Source organism: Pelodiscus sinensis, chromosome 24 (genome assembly GCF_052426305.1).
Source record: "Pelodiscus sinensis isolate ZL-2025 chromosome 24, ASM5242630v1, whole genome shotgun sequence".
Classification (NCBI taxonomy): Eukaryota; Metazoa; Chordata; order Testudines; family Trionychidae; genus Pelodiscus; species Pelodiscus sinensis.
The window spans coordinates 7728961-7748949 of NC_143075.1; the positions used below are offsets into that span (position 1 = coordinate 7728961).

The 19989-nt window shown below is 47.3% G+C and overlaps 1 protein-coding gene across 7 annotated transcripts in view; it reads left to right on the forward strand.

The window, feature by feature from the left end:
- CFAP74 (cilia and flagella associated protein 74) overlaps positions 1-10769 on the forward strand; it is a 125377-nt gene extending 114608 nt beyond the window's left edge. For 5 of the 7 annotated variants that reach the window (XM_075906898.2, XM_025182669.3, XM_006119221.5 and 2 more), the window contains 9 exons: positions 746-801; positions 1553-1672; positions 2721-2876; positions 3904-4033; positions 4545-4699; positions 5941-6076; positions 6446-6573; positions 7918-8052; positions 10011-10769. In XM_075906898.2, coding sequence (XP_075763013.2) covers positions 746-801; positions 1553-1672; positions 2721-2876; positions 3904-4033; positions 4545-4699; positions 5941-6076; positions 6446-6573; positions 7918-8052; positions 10011-10109 — 1115 coding nt within the window. In that variant the 3' untranslated portion in view covers positions 10110-10769. The other 2 variants (XR_012897383.2, XM_075906899.2) reach the window with 2 other exon arrangements.
- The last annotated feature ends 9220 nt before the right edge of the window (positions 10770-19989 follow it).

A 19989-nucleotide genomic window follows, 5' to 3' on the forward strand; every position in this document is an offset into this window, starting at 1 on the left:
AGCAGAGGGAGAAGTGAGAGTGAAATGTAGTTCTCATATATACAGTCATGCAAGGAGATCTGATGCAGTGAAACATTACTCAGAAACTACTCTTAACAATTCTTCCTTGAGGTTTTATGGTCTTTTTTAACAACTGCTGTTAAAAACAAGACCACTAAGTAAAATGGGTTGTGATTTGTGAAGGTGCATTTTTCTCTCCTGGATATAATTTCCTCACCAAGTAGAGTTTGGAGAACTCATTGTGGTCCCTGACAGGTCTAGTCTCTGCATGACAGCGTTCTAATATATGGAACCTTCATTGCAACCACACTGGCTGTAAAATATTGATTTACAAATAATCACATGTAGGAAATCCCAGTAAGGTGAAAAAATACAGTAGATGAAGAATGAAAAGTTTCATATCTTGTACATACTTTTAAACCGCCACCTGAGAGGTATCTGACCTTCTCTCTTGAAAGGCTGGGAAGTGTCACGTTTGTTCCTTTCTGTTTTGAAAGGAAGGATCATTCTTTTGCTAACTTCAGAACATTTTGCTAGGTCATTCTTGGAGTTAACATTGGTGGTTTTTATTGCCTGGCCATTTTGTCTCTGGCTGCAGTGCAATGAATATTGAAACACCGTAACTAAAGATGACCATGCGCAGCATTGGAGTTACAGACTGGAATGTCCCATTTAGGGTCTTCCTTCTTATTAGAGAGAGTAGATTATAACATTTCTGAAAAAATGTTGTTTTTATACATTGTAGGTCACAGATTAATCAAACAAATTACAGTACAGAACATCTCCCAGGAGCAGCTAGCAGTATCCTTGACTGAAGAGTTCATTCCCTACAACTCGCTACTCAGTCACTGACCGTGGCCCAGTGTTAACAAGAAGCATTCAACATTTTAAAAGCACCTGTAGTGGAGCCAATGGAGTACCCATGTTTCACAACTCGATAGATTGTAAAATCTACTCCTCAGGGGTGGAAGAAATGAACTTTGGAAGATCCCTTCCAATCTAAACAATTTATAAAATTCTCACTCTGCACTTGGCGACTGGAAAATCTCTATTTAAGAACTGAAATTGAGAGGATTCTCATGCCTCAGTCCTTTCTCAAAGAGAAAAAGCTACTAGCAAAGTCACCAGCACCAGCATGATACACACAAAGCACAGAGAGCCAAAAGCCAAGTCTTTTCCAGAATCTGGGAGAAGTATTGAGCAATCTTCCGTTAGAAAAGGCTTCCAATATTGTCAAATCTAAACAGGGCCAGAAAAATCTGAGAGAACAGCATCTCTCACATGCTAGTTCAATTTGTCTGCTCCCCACCTCAGACAAAACCTAGGGACAGAGCTACAGGAAAGTTATTGCAAGTTTTTCTAACTGAAAACCCATTTCAGACATGAGAGTTTTGGGCAAAGAATGGATTGGTTTTTATTTTCTTTGTTCTAGCTCACTAACCATAAAAAAAAATCTAATAGACAAGTTGGTTTGAATTATCTTTAAATTCTGCTTTTGTACCCTCAGCTTATCAGCTATAAACTTGTATTTCCTTGAGTTGCAATATTTCAGCTAGGATTCTCCATCCTAAATCCCAATGGGCCCTTCCTATTGGTCAGTCCAGTTGGTACTGTTGAGCCAGGGGAAAACCAGTTTCTCTTCATTTCTTTTTGTCCAAATGAGAGTAAAGTGGTAAGTAAATATATACATTCATACATATACATGAAGATATTTTACAAACTGAGACACACATCAATAATAATTATAAGCAATCTGAAGCATTTAAGAATCAATTATATTTGCCCCCAAAATATGCTTTTAAAATAATGTCAGAGCTGGTGCAAAACTAACAAAATAAAGGATGTTCATGCTGAAGGAGTTCTGAGAAAAAATGGACTCATTAGGACCTAATTTTGATATTCATTCCATGGAGAATTACATTCATTTATGCAGTGTCTTTCCTAGCAAAGTATCTCGGAAGGCTTTCCAAACTACACAGACAACCCCTTTGAAATGCAGCCACTTCTGGAGTGGAGAAAGTAGACAGTTAATGGACAGCACAATGCACACCAGTGAAATTTAAAGACACAAGTAGTGGGCTCTCTAGTGTCTGTTGGAAATATGTGTGGCGCTGTAGGAGTCTGTCCCTTTAATAGAACAGTGACAGCATTTTAACACTGTTCTAGTAATGGTCAGTCAGATACATAGTATTCTTTAGTACATTGGTCACAGTGAGATCATTATCCCTAGGAGGGTAAATTATAGAGCCAGGGCTGGACACTCAGAAAGAGCAAGTCTCCAAACTTCTATTTAGCCTCCTTACTACCACTGACTTCCCAGGAAGTTAGGAGCCTAGCACCTTTGAACATCCAGCCCCTCTTCTTGTAAGATTTCTAGACAAGGATAGGGCTAAATTCTGGCTTGCTGTGTAAGTGTCCTCAAATCCAACCACAGCCCCGCCCCTAATCCCAGCACAAGCAGAATGCCAGAGTCAATGGGCATGCCCACAGCAATCCAATGGTCCCCAAGCCCTGGAACTATCCCCTCCATGGATACTTCCACACAGAGACCTGGGATGTGACTGCAAGGAGCTAGGACTGGGGCATTCCCCGTCCATCCCCTCTTCCAGGTGCCTATGCACAGCACTCGTCTGGCATTTAGCCCTGGCTTTGTAGCATACCTTGAAAAACTAAAGCAAGTGCCTGTTACAGGTGACCAGTCTGAACATCCTTCTTTTCAGTTCTTTGAAACTCTGGACATCCGGAGCATAAAAGCCACCTTGACCCTCAGTATTGTTGGCCAAGGAGTGGCACCATCAATTGCTTGTTCTGTGGACGGAGAAGTGCTCAATATGGGATACGTCATAGCCAAAGAGAAGGTCTCTTCCACGTTCAAGGTAAATCCTGGCATCACAGAAAACGCCCTTTTGTCGAGTTGAAAGACCTGATTAGCGGTGGGTCAGAACCGTGTAAGAGAATCGCCCAACAGGAAGTTAAACTGAGCAGTAGGTTGCATCATTAAACATTTTTGTTTTTAAGCCTGAGATGAACTCCCAGGACAAACTGGTAGTTGAGTGTGTTACGGGCAAATGGTACTTCTACTGGTAGACATGCTGAGCTGACTCAGTGTGCTTGTGGGAATTCTGCCTACAGAGGCACTAGGGAGGGATGAGGGTCTTATTGCACCTTAAAAAAGCACCCCTTAAATGCTCTTCTCCCTGGTTTTATCCAGTATGTATACACAAGGATAAGTTCCCCCCAACACCACCGTAATCATCATCAGAGTTACTTGCCCTTCCCTCCCAGTTGCTTTCCTTTGCAGCTTCCTGCATCTGTGGGTTGGGGGATGTACCCTGCTAGAGACTGTCTGCTGTCAATTTCCACACTGCTAATCCCCAATCTGGTGAACAGGCCAGGAAATAGAAGCAAACTGTCCATCTATAAAATCTTTCACTGTGCAGTTACCACAAAGCATTGATGGGAAGCAGCTCAGGTTCCAAGAGTGAGCTAGATAGATTCCTGGAGGTTAGGTCCATCAATGGCTATTAGCCAGGATGGGTAGGAATAGTGTCCATAGCCTCTGTTGCCCTGGAAGTGGGTGACGGGAGGGATCACATGAGGATTACCTGTTGTGATCCCTCCCTTTGAGGCACCTGGAATTGGCCACTGTCAGCAGACAGGGTACTGGGCTAGATGGATCTTTGGTCTGACCCTGTATGGCCATTCTTATGTTCTAAGTGGAAAAAGCCCTGTGTTGTCCTAGCAGGGAGCATGCACTATGGATAACAGTAACCCATATGCACCATGTACGGTGCCTGGGCATGCAATAAAAATAACTTCAGCCCATTTCCACAATACACATCTTACAGGGTTTTTAATCAGTTTTGAAAATTAAAATGCTATTGTATCAATGACTCCTTCCAGATACAGAACACTTCCACTCTGCCCCTGCAATACTCCATCAAACTAGCATCACTCTCACTAACAAGGGAACAAGAGCAGCAGAGACTTCCCTTCTTCATCACATCTTCCCCAGGAAGGACAGACTCTGTTGGTAAATCGTTTTTCATCTCACTAATAAAGTGCATAATAGGAGCCAAAATCTGCCCTGTGTTTGATCCAGTCAGCTCTACTAAAGCCTTATGGAGTGGGGGTCAGAAAATTGTCACTAAGGACATAATTTGCTTCACTAATACCAAATGTGGTAACTATTAATTCCTGATTGGTAAACGTTCACATAGCCAAAAAGAAGATTCCCAAGTATGAAGGCTCTATTGTTGAGCTCTGGTTAAATCAACTCAGCATATTACCCATCAAGAAGCAAAATCAATCTAGGTATAATTAATACTAGAAAGTAAAAATGGTTTAATGGTGCTTCTCCAATTCCTCTGGGAAATGGGTATTTTGAAAAATCTCATATGTGGTTCCAGCTAAGCTAGTACCCAGATTTCCAAGTTTGCTGCATAAACATGCTTCAGGGATTTTACTCCTTTGCCACCGGGACAAAAAGGAAGTGAGAACGGAGCTCTCCATGATCCTCATATTTCTGGTTTTTGCTCTTCCAGGTACACAGAACTACAGTGGTTTAAGTGTGTTCAGTGTATTTCCAGTAGAGGGCGTAATTGAGCCTGGGAAGTATCAGGATTTCACTGTTACCTTCAGTCCGGACCACGAAAGTTTGTATTATTGTGACTGCCTCAAGGTTGTTCTCTTTGGCAAGGTAGGGCAATCTCAGGGTACCCAGATTGTTAATTTGAAGGCTGCCATCGAACTCACGTGGAATTTATCAGCATGGGCACTGGGATTCTACCAGGAATGGAAATATTTGCATTCCGTTATTAATTCACAGTGACAGTAACTTGGAACACAATCCTTTGTTTCCCCACATAAGCCCAATTTACTGCTGGGCAAATTGTGGGGAGGCAGCACATACCCTTGTGAATTGTTGAGCACAACTCACATAGGTTCCCAGTGAGATAATGATCTATTCCTGCGGAGCCCAAGCCCCAAAAGCCCTTCATACACAGAGGCTGCTCTGGCTACTGTGAAGCAGCTCTGTTGTTACTCTGCATGGGGAAGAAGTGGTCCATCTGTGGAGCAGGGGCTGAGCTTAAAGAGAAACTAGAATCAGAGAGCACAGATGGGCAGCATCAGGGGATATTCCCCTGCTTCCAAGGGAGGCTAGCCAATAGTTAGCGAGCGGTGCCACCTAGTGGCTGCTACCAGTACTGCAAGTAAACAGGAGACAACATTTCAGGTAAGTTTGCATTCCCAGTTTCAGGTAGGAATAAAGCCAGAAAACTCAGCCAAAATTAAATGAGCTGTGCATGGTTTCCATGCTCAAAACCATGAAATCAATGTTGAGTACCTGAAACTTGGCCCAGGCTCACGTGTGTCGTGATACCAGGTAAATTTTGCCTGTGTTGGAGGCCTGGTCCATACCAGAACAGGAAGGTCAGCTTAAGGTACACATCTTACCTTAATCCAGGCCTTGGTGATGTCTACACTGTGGGAGGCTGATGGCAACACACGCTCCTAGTGGCTTCCCTTACTTCTCACAAAAGAAGGAGTACTGGACACCAACAGGAGGTGCCCTCAGCGTTCAATTTAGGGGTCTATGCTAGACCTGCTAAGTTGATCTCCAGAAGATCAACCTCTGGAGCATCAATCATCCAGTAAGTATAGACGGGAGACACTTTGCCACAGAATGAAAGGCTAGGAAAAATACACATCCCTCACCAAGTCAGCTGCTGATCACAGAATGAAGACAACAAAGGTCTCTTCAATCATGCGTTAACTGCATACGTAAAGGGGAGACTAAGCTGAGTTGCCAAAGTGCCTGCTAACAACTGAGATAGATTATACGCTCGTTTCTTGTCAGCTAGCACAGTTGTGTCGAGATTACTATAACATTAACACCTGGGCAGTAACCTGCATCTTCAGAATTCTCATCCTACCTAGGAAATAGCTCGTGTGATCTGGCTGAAGGGTGCTGCGAGAAACCATATGATGTTTGTGGAAGGTGGGGATCCCTTGGATGTACCCATAGAGTCTTTGGCTGTGACATCACCTATGTCTGAAGATGCAGTAAAAGGAGGTAACAATCTGCCTTTTCTATTTTTATTCTAATATAGGTGAGTGATATCAACATAGATTTGTCTGTCACAGCTTGTAGTGAAATAAGTTCACAGGAGGTAGCTCCTCTAGCATACAGGTACCAGAGTCAAATGCCAAAGAAGGGCAGAATATTATGGAAGGGGATTGACTCTCAATATAAAAATGGCAGAAAAATTCAGTATGGGGGGACATATTTTAGATGCGTCTCTGTAAATGTCAAGTGAAGGTTTACTTTAAAATGCTTATGAAATTCTCACATATATGCACCAACTGATCAAGTCATTTATAACTGACTTGGGACCCACATTCACTGGCTGTTGTAAAGTTAACTTGAGCCATATCTGTTTAGAGCAGGAAGAATCAGCAAAGTCCATCCTCCTGAGCCTGGAGTACATCCAGGCAGAGACCTCTGGGACTCCGGCAGTAAGGGAGCTGAAAATCGGGGCTATACGGACAGCTCAGTTTGTATCAAAGAAGGTAAACAAACTGAAAAATCCACTTATGTGCAACTCAGCTCAGGAATTGAGTCTGCGCTTGCAAAGAGATACCAGCTGCTCTCATCAAGAATTCAGTGCCGGCAAGAGATCCCATTTTAAAAGAGTTTTAGGATCGCCACTTAGCCTAGCACCATATTATAAAAGCATTAGTATTGTTTGAAAGGATAAAGGTTCATTTTGCAAGGGGAAATGAGGAATTAGCAGGAGGATATTAGACGAGGATAATGGAATTAGTTGAATACAGTTCTCCCTGAATTTTAAATACAGGCAGTCCTCGACTTATGTCAGTTCCGCACTTACGAACGGGGCTTTTCTTGCCCCGGAGCTCACGGGCGGCAGGTCGCCACCCGTGTCCTCCGGGGCGAGAAAAGCTTCTCCCGGTCTCCCTGGTCTGCTGGGGGGGGTCCAGCAAAGCCGCTGGACCCCCCCCAGCAGACCAGGGACACCCGAGCAAAGCCGCCGCCTGGGCGGCTGTGCTCGTTTGCCCAGGAGCAAAGCCGCCCAGGCAGCGGCTTTGCTCGGGTATCCCTGGTCTGCTGGGGGGTCCAGCGGCTTTGCTGGACCCCCCCCCCAGCAGACCAGGGAGACAGGAGCAAAGCCACACAGGCGGCGGGGTCCCTCCGCCTGTGCGGCTTTGCTCGGTCTCCCTGGTCTGCTGGGGGGGACTCCCCCCAGCACCCCAGGGAGACAGGAGCAAAGCCGCACGGGCAGTGGGGTCCCTCCGCCTGTGCGGCTTTGCTCGGGTCTCCCTGGTCTGCTGGGGGGGAGGGGGCGCAGCTAGTGTGCCCCCCCCAGCAGACCAGGCTTTTGTTGCGGGACGCCTTGGATAGAGCAGCTGGGGTGCTGCCGGGTTGGTCCTGTGAGAACCTACCGGGCAGCGCCCCAGCTGTTCTGTCCCAGACTCCAGATTCAGCAGCTGTTGAAACTGATCAGGCTGATTCCAGGAAGCTTGGGGCAGAGCAACTACTATAGGCAACTATTTATAAAAACAACCTTTTGAACTGCAGGATTCAGTGTTTGTTTCTTGAGTGATGAAACTGACTGTGGTCTCCACAAATGAGACTTCAAGAGAAAAAGTTAATTTCATGAAAAATCCCTAGATGCTCCCCTTTTGGCCAGAGTGTGTTTCATTAAAACCAAGCATATTAAATTCACTGCTTGTTTTCATGTCTCAGGAGCAAAAGCACAAGAGGTTTGGCAGGTAGGAGATGCAGTTCTGTAGGTTGGGTGATGTAGCCTGTAAGCACAGGTGTTTTGTACCCAGAAGCAGAGTTGGCTAACAGCGCATGTTCTATTTCACTAACTGTGCTTGTCATTGCTGCAGAACGTAGAGTTCAGTTTGGATAACCTACCACTCCTTCAGCAGAAGGGATTTACCATTGAGCCTGTTAAAGGAACGGTTGATCGTGGTCAAATAAAATCCATCAGTGTTTCCTGGGTGCCACCTGCTGACTTTGATGTATGTTAACATTTCCTGAGCGTTTGTTGTTGAAATGACTGCAGGGTACACAGCACATTCTCACTTGCTTTTAGCACCAGCTCAGAAGCAAGTCTTTCAGTCATCATCAGTGCAGCTCACTTTGGACAAGTTCTAACAATGGACCTGATAAACTTAGTGTCTGATTTGTATGAACATAGGACAAAGGGCATAGTCTAGTAGTTAGAGAGCAGACGCCAGGGACTGCCTCTGTACCACATATCTGCACATCAGGGGTCAGGGAGAGGGGGACACACCGCAAAGCTGCTCCCATCAGAAAAGTGGATGGTAAGTTACTCAGAGGAGAAACTTACCCAGCAGCAGCCAGCATATATGCTCGTCTACACTGCACTGTAACTCAAAAAAAGGTATGCAATTTCAGCTACACAAATTGCATATCTTATTTTGATGCTATTTCAAAATAGCTTATTTTGTCATTTAGAACGGTCTACACAGCGCCAAATTTCTAAATAAAGCGCTATTCCAAAATATCCCTTACTCCTGGTAGAATGAGGTTTACAGGGGCGTCGGAATAGCGAGCCTGAAATAACGGGCTTGCTGTGAAGATGCGGGATAGCTATTTCGGGATACTCTGGTATCCGGAAATAGCGTTGCAGTGTAGATGTACCCTCTGTGTCACTGTCACACACACACAGTCTGTGCAACACTGTCTCTGTGCTACCCACAGTCACTGTCACACACACTGCCACACAATCTGTGTCACCAGGTCTGTCTCTCTCACGCAGAGAGTCTCTTTCACATTTTCTCTCTGTGCAGACCCCAACCCCACCCTTCCACCCAATACCCTGCCCCTTCTGCGAGGCCCAGAGCCAGCCCGTGACCATGTCCTGAAAGTCAGATTGCTTAGGGGAAGAGTCACTTGATAAGCTCTCTCTCTCTCTCTCTCTCTCTCTCTCACTGCATTTCAACACAGAAAAGGTTTTCCGTTGCCTCGATCATGTGAAATCACGGACAAATTTAAACACATGATGGTGCAACACCCAGGCTGTGGTAGCCCTGGATTCCTGTGTCTTTTATGGAATCATAAATATACAGGGCTAGAAAGGACATCAAGAGGCCAATTCCTCCATTCCCCCATGCTGCAGCAGGACCGAGTATAACTCTGCCATCGCTGACAGCTGTTTGTCCAACCCATTTTTAAAATCTTCCAGTGATTGGGACTGTAAAACCTCCCTAGATAGCTGTACTAGAGTGTTTAATTATCCTTAAAGTTGGCCATTTTTTCTGTAATATCCAACCTAAATCTCCCTTGCTGCAAACAAAGCTTGTTAATTTTTGTTAATTCTTGTGGTGCTCACTATTTATTTGCGTTTGTTCTGCTGCCCACTGTATGTAGCTGGGTTTGCCTTGGTTCCTTGTACAGGACCTAGGTGCATGTTCAAGAGACACTGTCCCTATAAGATGAGATTTTCCTCCAGGCCTCGTCTTCATATGTTGCTTATTCCTTTTCTCAGTTTCCCCTCTCTCTGCAGCAAACGCTGTGGGATGTGACAGGATGACTGGCCTCTTCCAAAATTAGAAGGCAGCCGTCATTCTGTGCAGAAGGCACTCGAGGTCATGGTGAAAGGCCCTGAGATAGACCCAGGATTTCCTGGTGACCGAAGCTGGTTGTTACACAACTCAGAGATAAAGGATCTCCATTTCCTTCCCATACTCACAATACTGCACAACCACACCCAGCACATTGTCATGACTGAAACCTAATGGGGCTATGTCCCCCACTAGGGAAGGGCTATCACTGTTAGTCCCAGCTTTCATTAGGCTAACAGAGTTATTAAGAGAGATTCTTTATAACCATAACTGGCACATCTATTAATGTCAAGATATTAAAAAGCTTAATTTACAAAATCTGATGAGGCTTTTGGCTCTAGATGCCAGACAAAGAGGACTGCTCATACTTCCATATTCTTTCTTTGTAGCCAGATCACCCTTTGATGGTGGCAGCTATACTGACCTTAAAAGGAGACATTAAAGAATCTTACAAAGTGCTCTTCATAGCCAGAGTGGTGTCCACATGAACTCCCACTGAGTGAAGCTAAACCGGGTGAAGAATCACTGAGGCTTGCTCAAGCTGTTAATTCGTTATCAGATCTCAGAACGTAAGGAGCTCGTGCAAGAGACTGCGGAGATCATTTTCATTTGTACATGCAAATATGTAATTGCTGCAAAAACATTTCTGCTTTTGTGTGCACTCTAAGAGCAATAGCTTTCGTGCTGAATTTCTTCAAAGATTGGCTTTAAGGGGTGTAGAACAAGACATGGAGAGCACAGAAAAGATGGCTGATAATGTATTATCCTAGTTATGGGCCAACTCCTGAGAGATACCATGCATCTACTACTGCTCTGAACTCCAGTCTCAGCTCAGACCCAGAGTCTGAAAGGTATTAAGTATTGTTGTGCCTAAAGGATTTAGGAGCCTAAACTCATTTTCAAAAGGAATTTAGGCATGTCAGAGTCTAAATCCCATCCATTGTTAACATAGTATTGACTCCTAAGTAGCTATATCCCTTTAGGAAATGAGACTTGAGCCTGTCAATGCCTAAATACCTTTATAAAACTGGGCCTCAGGGCAGGGACTTTTTTCCTGTCAGCACGTGTAAGTTTATAAACATATTTTTCCAGTTGATCCAATTTTTTGTGGTAAATGGTTAAAATAAACATACAAAACCAGCAATAAACACACTGGACTTCTTCTTGTCTAAGAATGGAACTGAACCTTCCATAGATATCTCTTCTGCTCCTAGCCCAGTGGAAATCCATTCCCGTGGTACCGTTTCAACTATACAGTCAGAAAGAGAGGGTGCTCTGCCAAGGAACGAGGCTGATCTGCATGAAGAAAGCAGCTCTGCTTCCATGGGGTGTAAGGCCAAAGTTGACAGGGAGGCAAGATGAGCATCCGTAAGCCAGGAGCCACGGAACCTCTCTTCACAGGTGACCCTGGACCTCCCCCCCAGACTCCAAAACACCAGGGTGAGGTGCTATCCACTGCCCCTCTCTCACAGTTTTGTGTCAGTTATCCCAAGTTTGTTTCACATTCACCATTTTGCTGTTGGTTTTCCTCTGTTACCAGCTGTATTACAGACCATCCATTAGCTTGCCCTTGGACTCAGTGGGGGTATGTCTACACTACCCCCCTAGTTCGAACTAGGGGGGGTAATGTAGTCATACGGAGTAGGAAATGAAGCCCAGGATTTGAATTTCCCGGGCTTCATTTGCATAAAGCCAGCTGGCACCATTTTTAAATGCCGGCTAGTTCGGACTGCTTGCCGCACGGCTACATGTGACACGAACTAGCTAGTTCGGATTAGGCTTCCTAATCCGAACTAGCTGTACACACGATTAGGAAGCCTAATCCGAACTAGCTAGTTCGTGTCGCATGTAGCCGCGCGGCACGCAGTCCGAACTAGCCGGCATTTAAAAATGGCGCCGGCCGGGGCTTTATGCAAATGAAGTCCGGGAAATTCAAATCCCGGGCTTCATTTCCTACTCCGTATGACTACATTACCCCCCCTAGTTCGAACTAGGGGGGTAGTGTAGACATACCCTGGGGTAGAAAGCGCTATCCCTGGTATGTTCAGCACCACAGGTGGCATAAAGGAGACAAACCCGGAACAGAAAGAGGAAAGAGTCTCGTAACTAAAAATCTAACTACAGTCCTGGCCCTTTAAGATTTTTCCTGTCCTGCAGTAAGGAGTCTTATTTTCCTCTAAGTCAAGAGCTCAGTATTATGCAATGGAACTCACGCTGCAGGTATTTTAAAGGGCTGGGATCATCTGTGTCTATAACCACCACCATCCGTGTATTTGGAGGGATTTCCTCCTTCATGGCACAGCCTGTCCTCTTCCACTGCTTGTAGTGAGCATCAGGTGGATTGTACCAAGAGCTCTGATTATACAACACATAAAACATGGCATAAACACTCAGGCAGTGGTTTGCTAATTATAGAACTTCACTAAGTGGAGGTAGGCACCTGACAGTATCTTTTGGCCTCATTTTGATGAGCTGGCAACATGATCCCTTCCAGCTCAGAAAGGAAGGATCAAACCCAGGTACAAGGATGCTGATTCTGATGTTCAAAAGTTAGAAATCAACTAGCGCCTTATATTTACACACGGTACCCATGCAATATGCATGTGTTGCATCAAGACGCTATTGTGCTATGCTGTGTTGGAGCACACTGGGCCATATTGACTACATGACTTGGATTTTGCCATTTAGCTGTCATTTAGGGCTGTTCTTGCCCATCACTTATTCAAGCTGCCAACGAATATATTCTCATCTAGACAGAACAGCTTCCTTTTTATTGCTTCCCAACATAACTTGTTTGTTTCCTGAGTTTGGATTTCAGCACAAGTGAGGTGCAAGAACAAGTGGCACAGAGTGACCTAATAACAGGACTATTTTTTAAAGAGATTAATGAACATTTCAGGTAACTTATGAGGAGCCAGGGGTCTGATTTACAAAGAGAGTAATTTCTAATATTTGAAATAGTAGTACGGCTATTAGGGAAGAGTTCATGCTTGGAGAGGACTTATCTATAGCATATTTCTGAAGCACTGGTCCCAAACTCTGTAATGAACTCCCACAGGAACAAAACACCATCACAAATCTCACCCCTTCCCACGCTAAAGGATAGGTGCATTTCTTTGACCTGTCTCCTCTGATACATAGGAATAGATGTATATATTTTCAAAAAATCCCAAACAAAACACTTCTCCCTCAAGGGGAGAGGATGAGAGGGCAAGCACGACAGATGTTTAAAGAACCAATGGAAGATGATCAGGTACTATGATAATAAACCTGTGTAGGCTAGAATACTGGTCTTGCTCCTTTGCTGGTGAAGTTTCATTACCTTAGGGTAACCGGGGTGCTTGATATCAGCTGAGAAGCTGACCTAGTATTTCTAGATAGAGTTGAGAGATGTGTCCAAATGTGTTTTGTATGGAGGTGAGATAAAACTCTACCCTACTTCAGTCTCGCCTCTGAACATAGATGAGTATTTGGCTAATCCTGGATTTAACTCCCCAAAATAATTTTGCCAACATGATAAAGGGTGAGGAGGGGTGAGGAGATGAGTAATCTGAGAAGTGGCATTAAAAAAAATCTGTATAGCTTGTAGACTAATTCTAGCAAGAAGAAACCGTTTCTGCAGCTTCAACTGGATCTGCAGAGTTTTCACAGAGATGAACTTCCCATTTCAGGATTCCAAGTCTGACTTCATGTTAAAGACACAGAGTGTTGTGGAAACACAACCAGTGTGAACCCAAAACACAAATGTTCTCTGCTCTCCCCAAACATACACAGACCTGTCGACACAGGAACAGGGTGACTGATTACGCTGCCCACGTTTCATGTGAGAGCAGGACACTCTGCTTCTCCAAGCAAGTGGTCCAGTCACACTGCTGGCTGCGTGGCCTCAGGTCTGGGCAGTGGGAGCTGTGCGCGCACTGGGTGCAAGCCAGCAGCGAGGGACACAGGGATATCTCTTTGTAAAGTAGATTTGATTTAATGATACTGCCAGGGTTGCCAACTTTCCATGGGCACAAAATTGAACACCCTTGCACCACCCCGCCCCACTCCTTCTCCAAGGTCCTGCCTCTTTTTTCCAGCTCCCCGCTCCCCAGTCATTCCACACACACCACCCCAGTCACGCTCTCCTGCCCCCTCACTCACTTTCATTAGGCCGGGACAGGTGATTGGGTGCAGGAGGGAGGGTTTCAGGGTGAGGAAAGGGGCTCCAGTCTGAGGGGGTGGAGCTGAGGAGTTCAGAATAGAGGAGGTGGTTCTGGGCGGGGACAGGGAGTTGGCATGTGGGATGGGGTATGGACTCTGGACTGTGGGTGCAGGCTTGGGATGCGGCCAGAAATGAGCGTTTCAGGGTGCAGGCTCTGGGCTGGGGCAGGGGTTGGGATGCAGGGTGTGGACTGCAGGAAGGAGTTTGGGTGCAGGAGGGGGCTCAGGACTGGGGCAGGGGTTGAGATGAGGGAGGGGTTCAGGGTGCTGTCTGAGGTAGAGGTTCTGAGCTGGGGAAAGTGATTGGAGTCTGGGAGGAGGTACTGGCTCTGGGGTGGGGCAGAGGGTGGGGGTAGGAGGGAGTTCAGGGAGCAGAATCTAGGCAACACTTATGATGGAAGTGATGACTACTGCTTCCCACAGCTCCCATTGGCTGGGAACAGAACTGTGGACACAGTGAGCTGCGGGGGTGGTTTCTGCAGATGGTCAACATCAGCAAAATGTCTCCCAGCCCACAATCAGATCACCCTGATAGACTGGGGAGCAGGGCCCCACGTTGCTCGGTGCTATGCACTCACGCCTGGAATAAAGACAGCTGCCATCTCAGGCTGTGTCTAGACTGGCAAGTTTTTCCACAAAAATCATCTGCTTTTGCAGAAAAACTTGCCAGCTGTCTACACTGGCCGCTTGAATTTCCGGAAAAGCACTGACGATTTCATGTAAAATCATCAGTGCTTTTCCAGAAAAACTATGCTGCTCCCGTTCGGGCAAAAGTCTTTTTCCAAAAGACTTTTGCGCAAAAGGGCCAGTGTAGACAGCATAGTACTGTTTTCCGCAAAAAAGCCCCGATCGTGAAAAAGGCGATCGGGGCTTTTTTGCGGAAAACCGCGTCTAGATTGGCCACGGACGCTTTTCCGCAAAAAGTGCTTTGGCGGAAAAGCATCCTGACAATCTAGATGCGCTTTTCCAAAAATGCTTTTAACGGAAAACTTTTCCGTTAAAAGCATTTTCGGAAATTCATGCCAGTGTAGACGTAGCCTCAGAGTTTACAATCTATGCCACAGGATTTGCATTTGCTAAGACGCTGTCGTCTATCACTGATCCTGTATCTGTGCTACCAGGAGTGCCATAGCACAGACATGCCCTACGTCAGCGGAAGAGGCTCTCCATCTATGTACATAACCACCTCCTCCAGACTGGGTTGATGGCAGAATTCATCAGGGATTAGGATAGATTTAGTGTGAGCTGATCCTGCTTTGAGCAGGGGGTTTGCCTAGGGGGCCTCCTGAGGTCTCTTCCAACCCTTGTCTCCTATGATTCTATGAACTATGTTGTTGTAAGCGGGGGAATGGTCCCACTATTGTGGGGAACTTTCCTGGCTTCTATACACCACGGTGAAATGGACCAACAAAAGGATCTGAGTCCCCGCTCCCACTTCCTTTACCCCACGGCTCCCTGATCCTGAGGGCTCCCCTTCCACTCTCCTGAGTAGCAGAGTCCTGGAAACCCCAACAAGGCTGGGCCCAGGTTTCCTGGGGCTTAATCCCCGACCTTGTAGTCACTAGGGGCAGGAGTTAGGATGTCCCCACTCCGAGGTGCTCTCTTTACACTGGAGGCTTTCTTGGCCCAGTGATCATTTCATAAAGTTCAAAGCAAATACAATTTATTAAACATCAACTGATTAAAGAGAAAAGAATAAGAAAAAAAATGAGAATGGTTAAATGAGAACACACACTCCTGCTCTGCAGCATGGGGACATCAAAACAGCCGTCTGCAGAGTGTAAGGACAGTTCACAGTCTCTTCCTTAAAGGTTCCGCTGTGCTGCAGGGGGGCTGCAGGCTGGACACGCTTGCTCTGGCCGTGAGCACATGGCCTCAGGCTGTAGGTGGCAGGACCCCTCTCCCGGTCTGGCCTGCAGGGCCTCTTGGCAGGTGGTGTCTCCCTACCCAGAGCCTCTCCCCCCACTTTGCTGGTCCCAGCTGCTCACCACACCCAGCTGCAGGCTGTGCTGCTTTGCCAGTCTCCAGCTCCTTGTGTTGCTTCTCTGTCCCCTTTGTCTCCCTGATCACTGCCAGTCTGCTGCTCAACACAGGGCCTGCGCTCCTTGAGCTGTATGTGCCTGGCTCTGTTGCTGCAGGACTGCCTCTCCACACAGCTTGCTCCTCTTAGCTCTCTCTTCTTGCTCAGACACACCCAGAACAATCCCAGCTCACACAGAGGACGGGGCCTGGCCTCTTACTATCCTCACTGGCCTGTCAAACCTATCAATCAGGCCGAGCTGGAGTGTTGGCTGCTTTCCATTGTCTCTGGGGTCTGAGTCTCAGGGCCCTGATTTCTCACGGACCCTTCCCCTTTTGATACTGGGAGCTGGCGAACTAAAAATCTGTGGGAGTTTTTGGTAAGGGGCTAACAGTCCCCTTACATTATTCACGCATGGGGATTTTGCACACCCTTGAGCAATGTAGGGGAGTCAAGCTGACCTTTTAGCACAGAACAGGCCCACAGTATGCAATCTGTCTCAGCCCTGAGTGACATAGCTAGGTCGATCTAATTGTTCGGTGGATGCCAGGTCTTAGTCACTGTGCAGCCTGGTCTCACTTCAGACATACACTGGTATAATTCTGGTCAGTAGGAGATGTGCAAACACTGCACCCCTGGCTGACAGCTCCTGACCAGCACTGGCAGCAGACTTGGCTGGACCCTAGGCAAGGTGAGGCAGCTCAGATCTGGGGCCTCTGCACTGTGCCGTGTGGACTCCAGCAGTGATTTCAAGTGTCCTGGGCTCTGGCCGCTGAGGTAGTACTGGTGGCAGCCCAGAGTCCTGGGCCCTTTTAAATAGCTGGGGCATGGGGTGGCTGTCCCCTTCCTCTCCGGCAGCAGGCCTGATGCTGACAGAGCCCCCAGAGTAGACATAAATATGCCAACATATTGGCTTCTACTGACCTAGCCGCTGTTGTTGGGGAGGGGATACACCAGCAGTCAAACTCATTCTGTGCTTACTGAGGGGGCATTGCCCACATAGGCTCTGTAGCACAGCCAAAGCCTGGGCACGGACACCTCACTGGTGAGCCCTGGGGTGCTTAGTGCTTCTCTAGTGCTTGCATCAGAAGAGCCCAACATTTCCTAAACACCGGCTGAGGTTCTCCAGGAATGTTGTACAAAGCTGTCAATCACAGGGGAAACAACAGATAATTATTACTGATCTGTGTTGGCCCGTCAGTGAGCTCACGCAGCCGGCAAAACACTCCAATTTCACTACTCAGGCCAGGAAGTTTTATGGGCAGCTCTTCAAGGTGATCATGGCCCACAAGAGAGGTGCAACCATATAGTGCTGTAAAAAATGAATTCCACTGCAGCATTCTGCACGGCTGAGTTATGCAAATGGACGATAACACAAGCAGATGTGACAATCTGTGTCGGTTACACGAGACCTATTGACACGCACAGTGCAATCCATCTAGATGACATCAGCAGGGGCCTGATACTGATCGATCTTAGGGAATGTCTACACTACGCGGAAGATTGACACTGTCATGCAGGGCCGGCCTTAGGTCGATTCGATCGAATCAGGCCCCGCGCCTAAGGGGACCCCGCGCCCCTGAACCCGGAAGTGCCCGCGAGTTAGTATTCAGAGCCAGGGCCCTGCTCCACCAATATGGGGAGGGGGGGCTGGGAGCTCCGGAGAGGGGAAGAGCATTGGGGGGCGGAGGAGGTGATGCTGGGAGAAGGCTTGAAAGAAGGGGTGGGCATGAGAAAGGTGGGGATGGAGCAAGTCGTGTGAGGGCACAGAGGGGCAGGAGGGGAATGGGGCAGAGGGTGGTGAGGGGGTGGGCATCAGGGAAAAAGAGGGCAAAGAGGGCAGGAGCAGTGAGGGAAGGGGGAACACCAGGAGGGTGCAGGACTAAGGGAAGATGCAGATGCCAGGAGATTCTGGGTACGAAGCAGAAAGGCAGACACTGGCAGGGGAGGGACCAACACCAGAGCAGAGAGGCAGGGAGGTGTGTAGATGGAGGTGTTGGAAGAGGGGATGAGGAGGCATAGCTCACTTGATTAGAGTGGGGCTACTGAAGGAGTGGGCACAGGGGGAAGAGAAGGGCTGGTGGAGGAGGGCAGATCGCAGGAGGGCTGAGGGCAGTGAGAAGGGCAGGAGTCAGGACAGCAGAAGAGGGTGAGGAGTTGGGGGGGCAGCAGGCACCAGGGGAGATGGAGCAAGAAGAGGAGACATGGCAGCAGAGAGAAAAGGTAAAATCAAAAATATTTATTAATAACTTGGTATGCTATCCACAGCCAGGTTGTTTGCGCACCGCGGTGCAGTTTGGGTTTATGTGAGGATCAACACGTGGCCGGCGAGTGGGAGCCAAAACAAAAAAGTAGTCAGGGTAACGATCTGCTGTTGATATGCGTTTTAGTAGTTAAATTCGTGGACTGTCATTGCTCATGAAAAGTGCTGTCACATGGGTAGAAATCGGGTAAATATTGCATTTTATTAATATCAGCAGAACTGACTTAAATGGGGCCTGTGTGTTGTGTAGTCTTGCCTTAATCTTTGTATTCATGCCTGTCAGTGTGAGAGAAGCTATTTGTATATATTTGCTTGCATATGCAACCACACTTAAGTTGAGGCCCTCAGCATGTTCTGTAAGTATCAGTGTGGTCCCTGGGGCTCCCAAAGTTGAGTTGCCCTAGCTCATCCCTGACAGGTGTCTGTCTAACCTGGTCTTAAATATCTCCAGTGATGGAGATTCCACAATCTCACTAGACAATTTATTCCAGTGTTTAACCAACCTGACAGTCAGGAAGTTTTTCTTAAAGTCTAACCTAAACCTTCCTTGCTGAAATTTAAGCCCATGGCTTCTCATCCTAACCTCAGAGGCCAAGGAGAACAATTTTTTCTTCCTCCTCCTTGTGATATTCTTTTAGATACTTGAAAGCTGCTCTCCTGTCCCTTTTCGGTCTTCTCTTTTCCAAGGTAAACAAGTCTAATACCTTCAACCTTGCCTCATACCTCATGTTCTCTAGACCTTTCATCATTTGTGTTGATCTTCTCTGGACTTTCTCCAGTTTCTCCGTGTTTCCTGAAATGTGGTGCCCAGAACTAGACATGATACTCCAGCTGGGGCCTAATGTAGATGGCTCATTCCCTGCCTAGGGAACATGAGACTGGGTGGGTTAATTTCCAATCCTCCTGTTTATTCTTTTCCTAAGCCAGGAGGGCATGGTAGTTCTGATGGGGGCTCTGCAGGAAGGCAGCCAGCACTGCCCCCTGCCTGAAACCGTGTGTAGATGTTAAACAGCTGTCCAGCCCACCCTAGAGGTGACTGCATTTCAGAATGCCTGAAGCAACACAGCACCAGCAACGGACAGGAGAATGGCTCCCGGGCATGGCTTGCTCACGACTGCTTCAGTTCCATTGGATGGGCCTCAGCCTCTTTTCTTCCCCTCCCCCGCTTTGCAATGGGGCTATAGACTCTGGAGGGAAGGGGTGGAGGCAGGCAGAGGTGTCAACATCTGCTGCAGGGAGACATGTCTCTGTATTGATCAGTCTCTCATTGAAATTTTTAGTTTTGTATTGAGTCCTTTTACATGGAAACTTTGTATTACGTCTTGGTAGAATAGTCCCTAGGAGAAGTGAGGCAGAGACTGTCCCTGTGGGGTGAATGAGGTGGGAATGTAGAAGGCGGAAGGTGAGCACCTCTGGGCAGTTGCAGAGGTTGGAGAGGGGATAGAAGCCAGATCCAAGATCAATGAGCCCTGGGAAGTGGGCCCATTGAAAGGAGACTGGATCTGTGGATGTCTTGGGGGTCAGCAGCAAGCACCTGCTTTGGGAAGCCCCCTCTTTGGAGGTGAATGTGGCAGCATTGAGACACCACCCAGAAGCCGGCTGACACTAACTGCTGATTCACGGGATGGCTCTCACAGATCTTGCACATGCATAAGATGATAGATCTGCGGGGGGGGGGGGGGGAGGAGGCCGTGGCATAGGGAGGGGGCCGGAAGCGTCAGTTGCCCCTGGGCACCATGCTAGGGAGGCTCCAATTTAATCCCATTCTGCTCCCCCCGTTATCCCTTCAGCTCACGTGCTCCTACTCCGCCTGCCACCGGCAGCTGGAGCCTCCTCCCTGCCTCTCTGCTCCAAGCCCAACCCTGCTCCATCTTCATTGGAG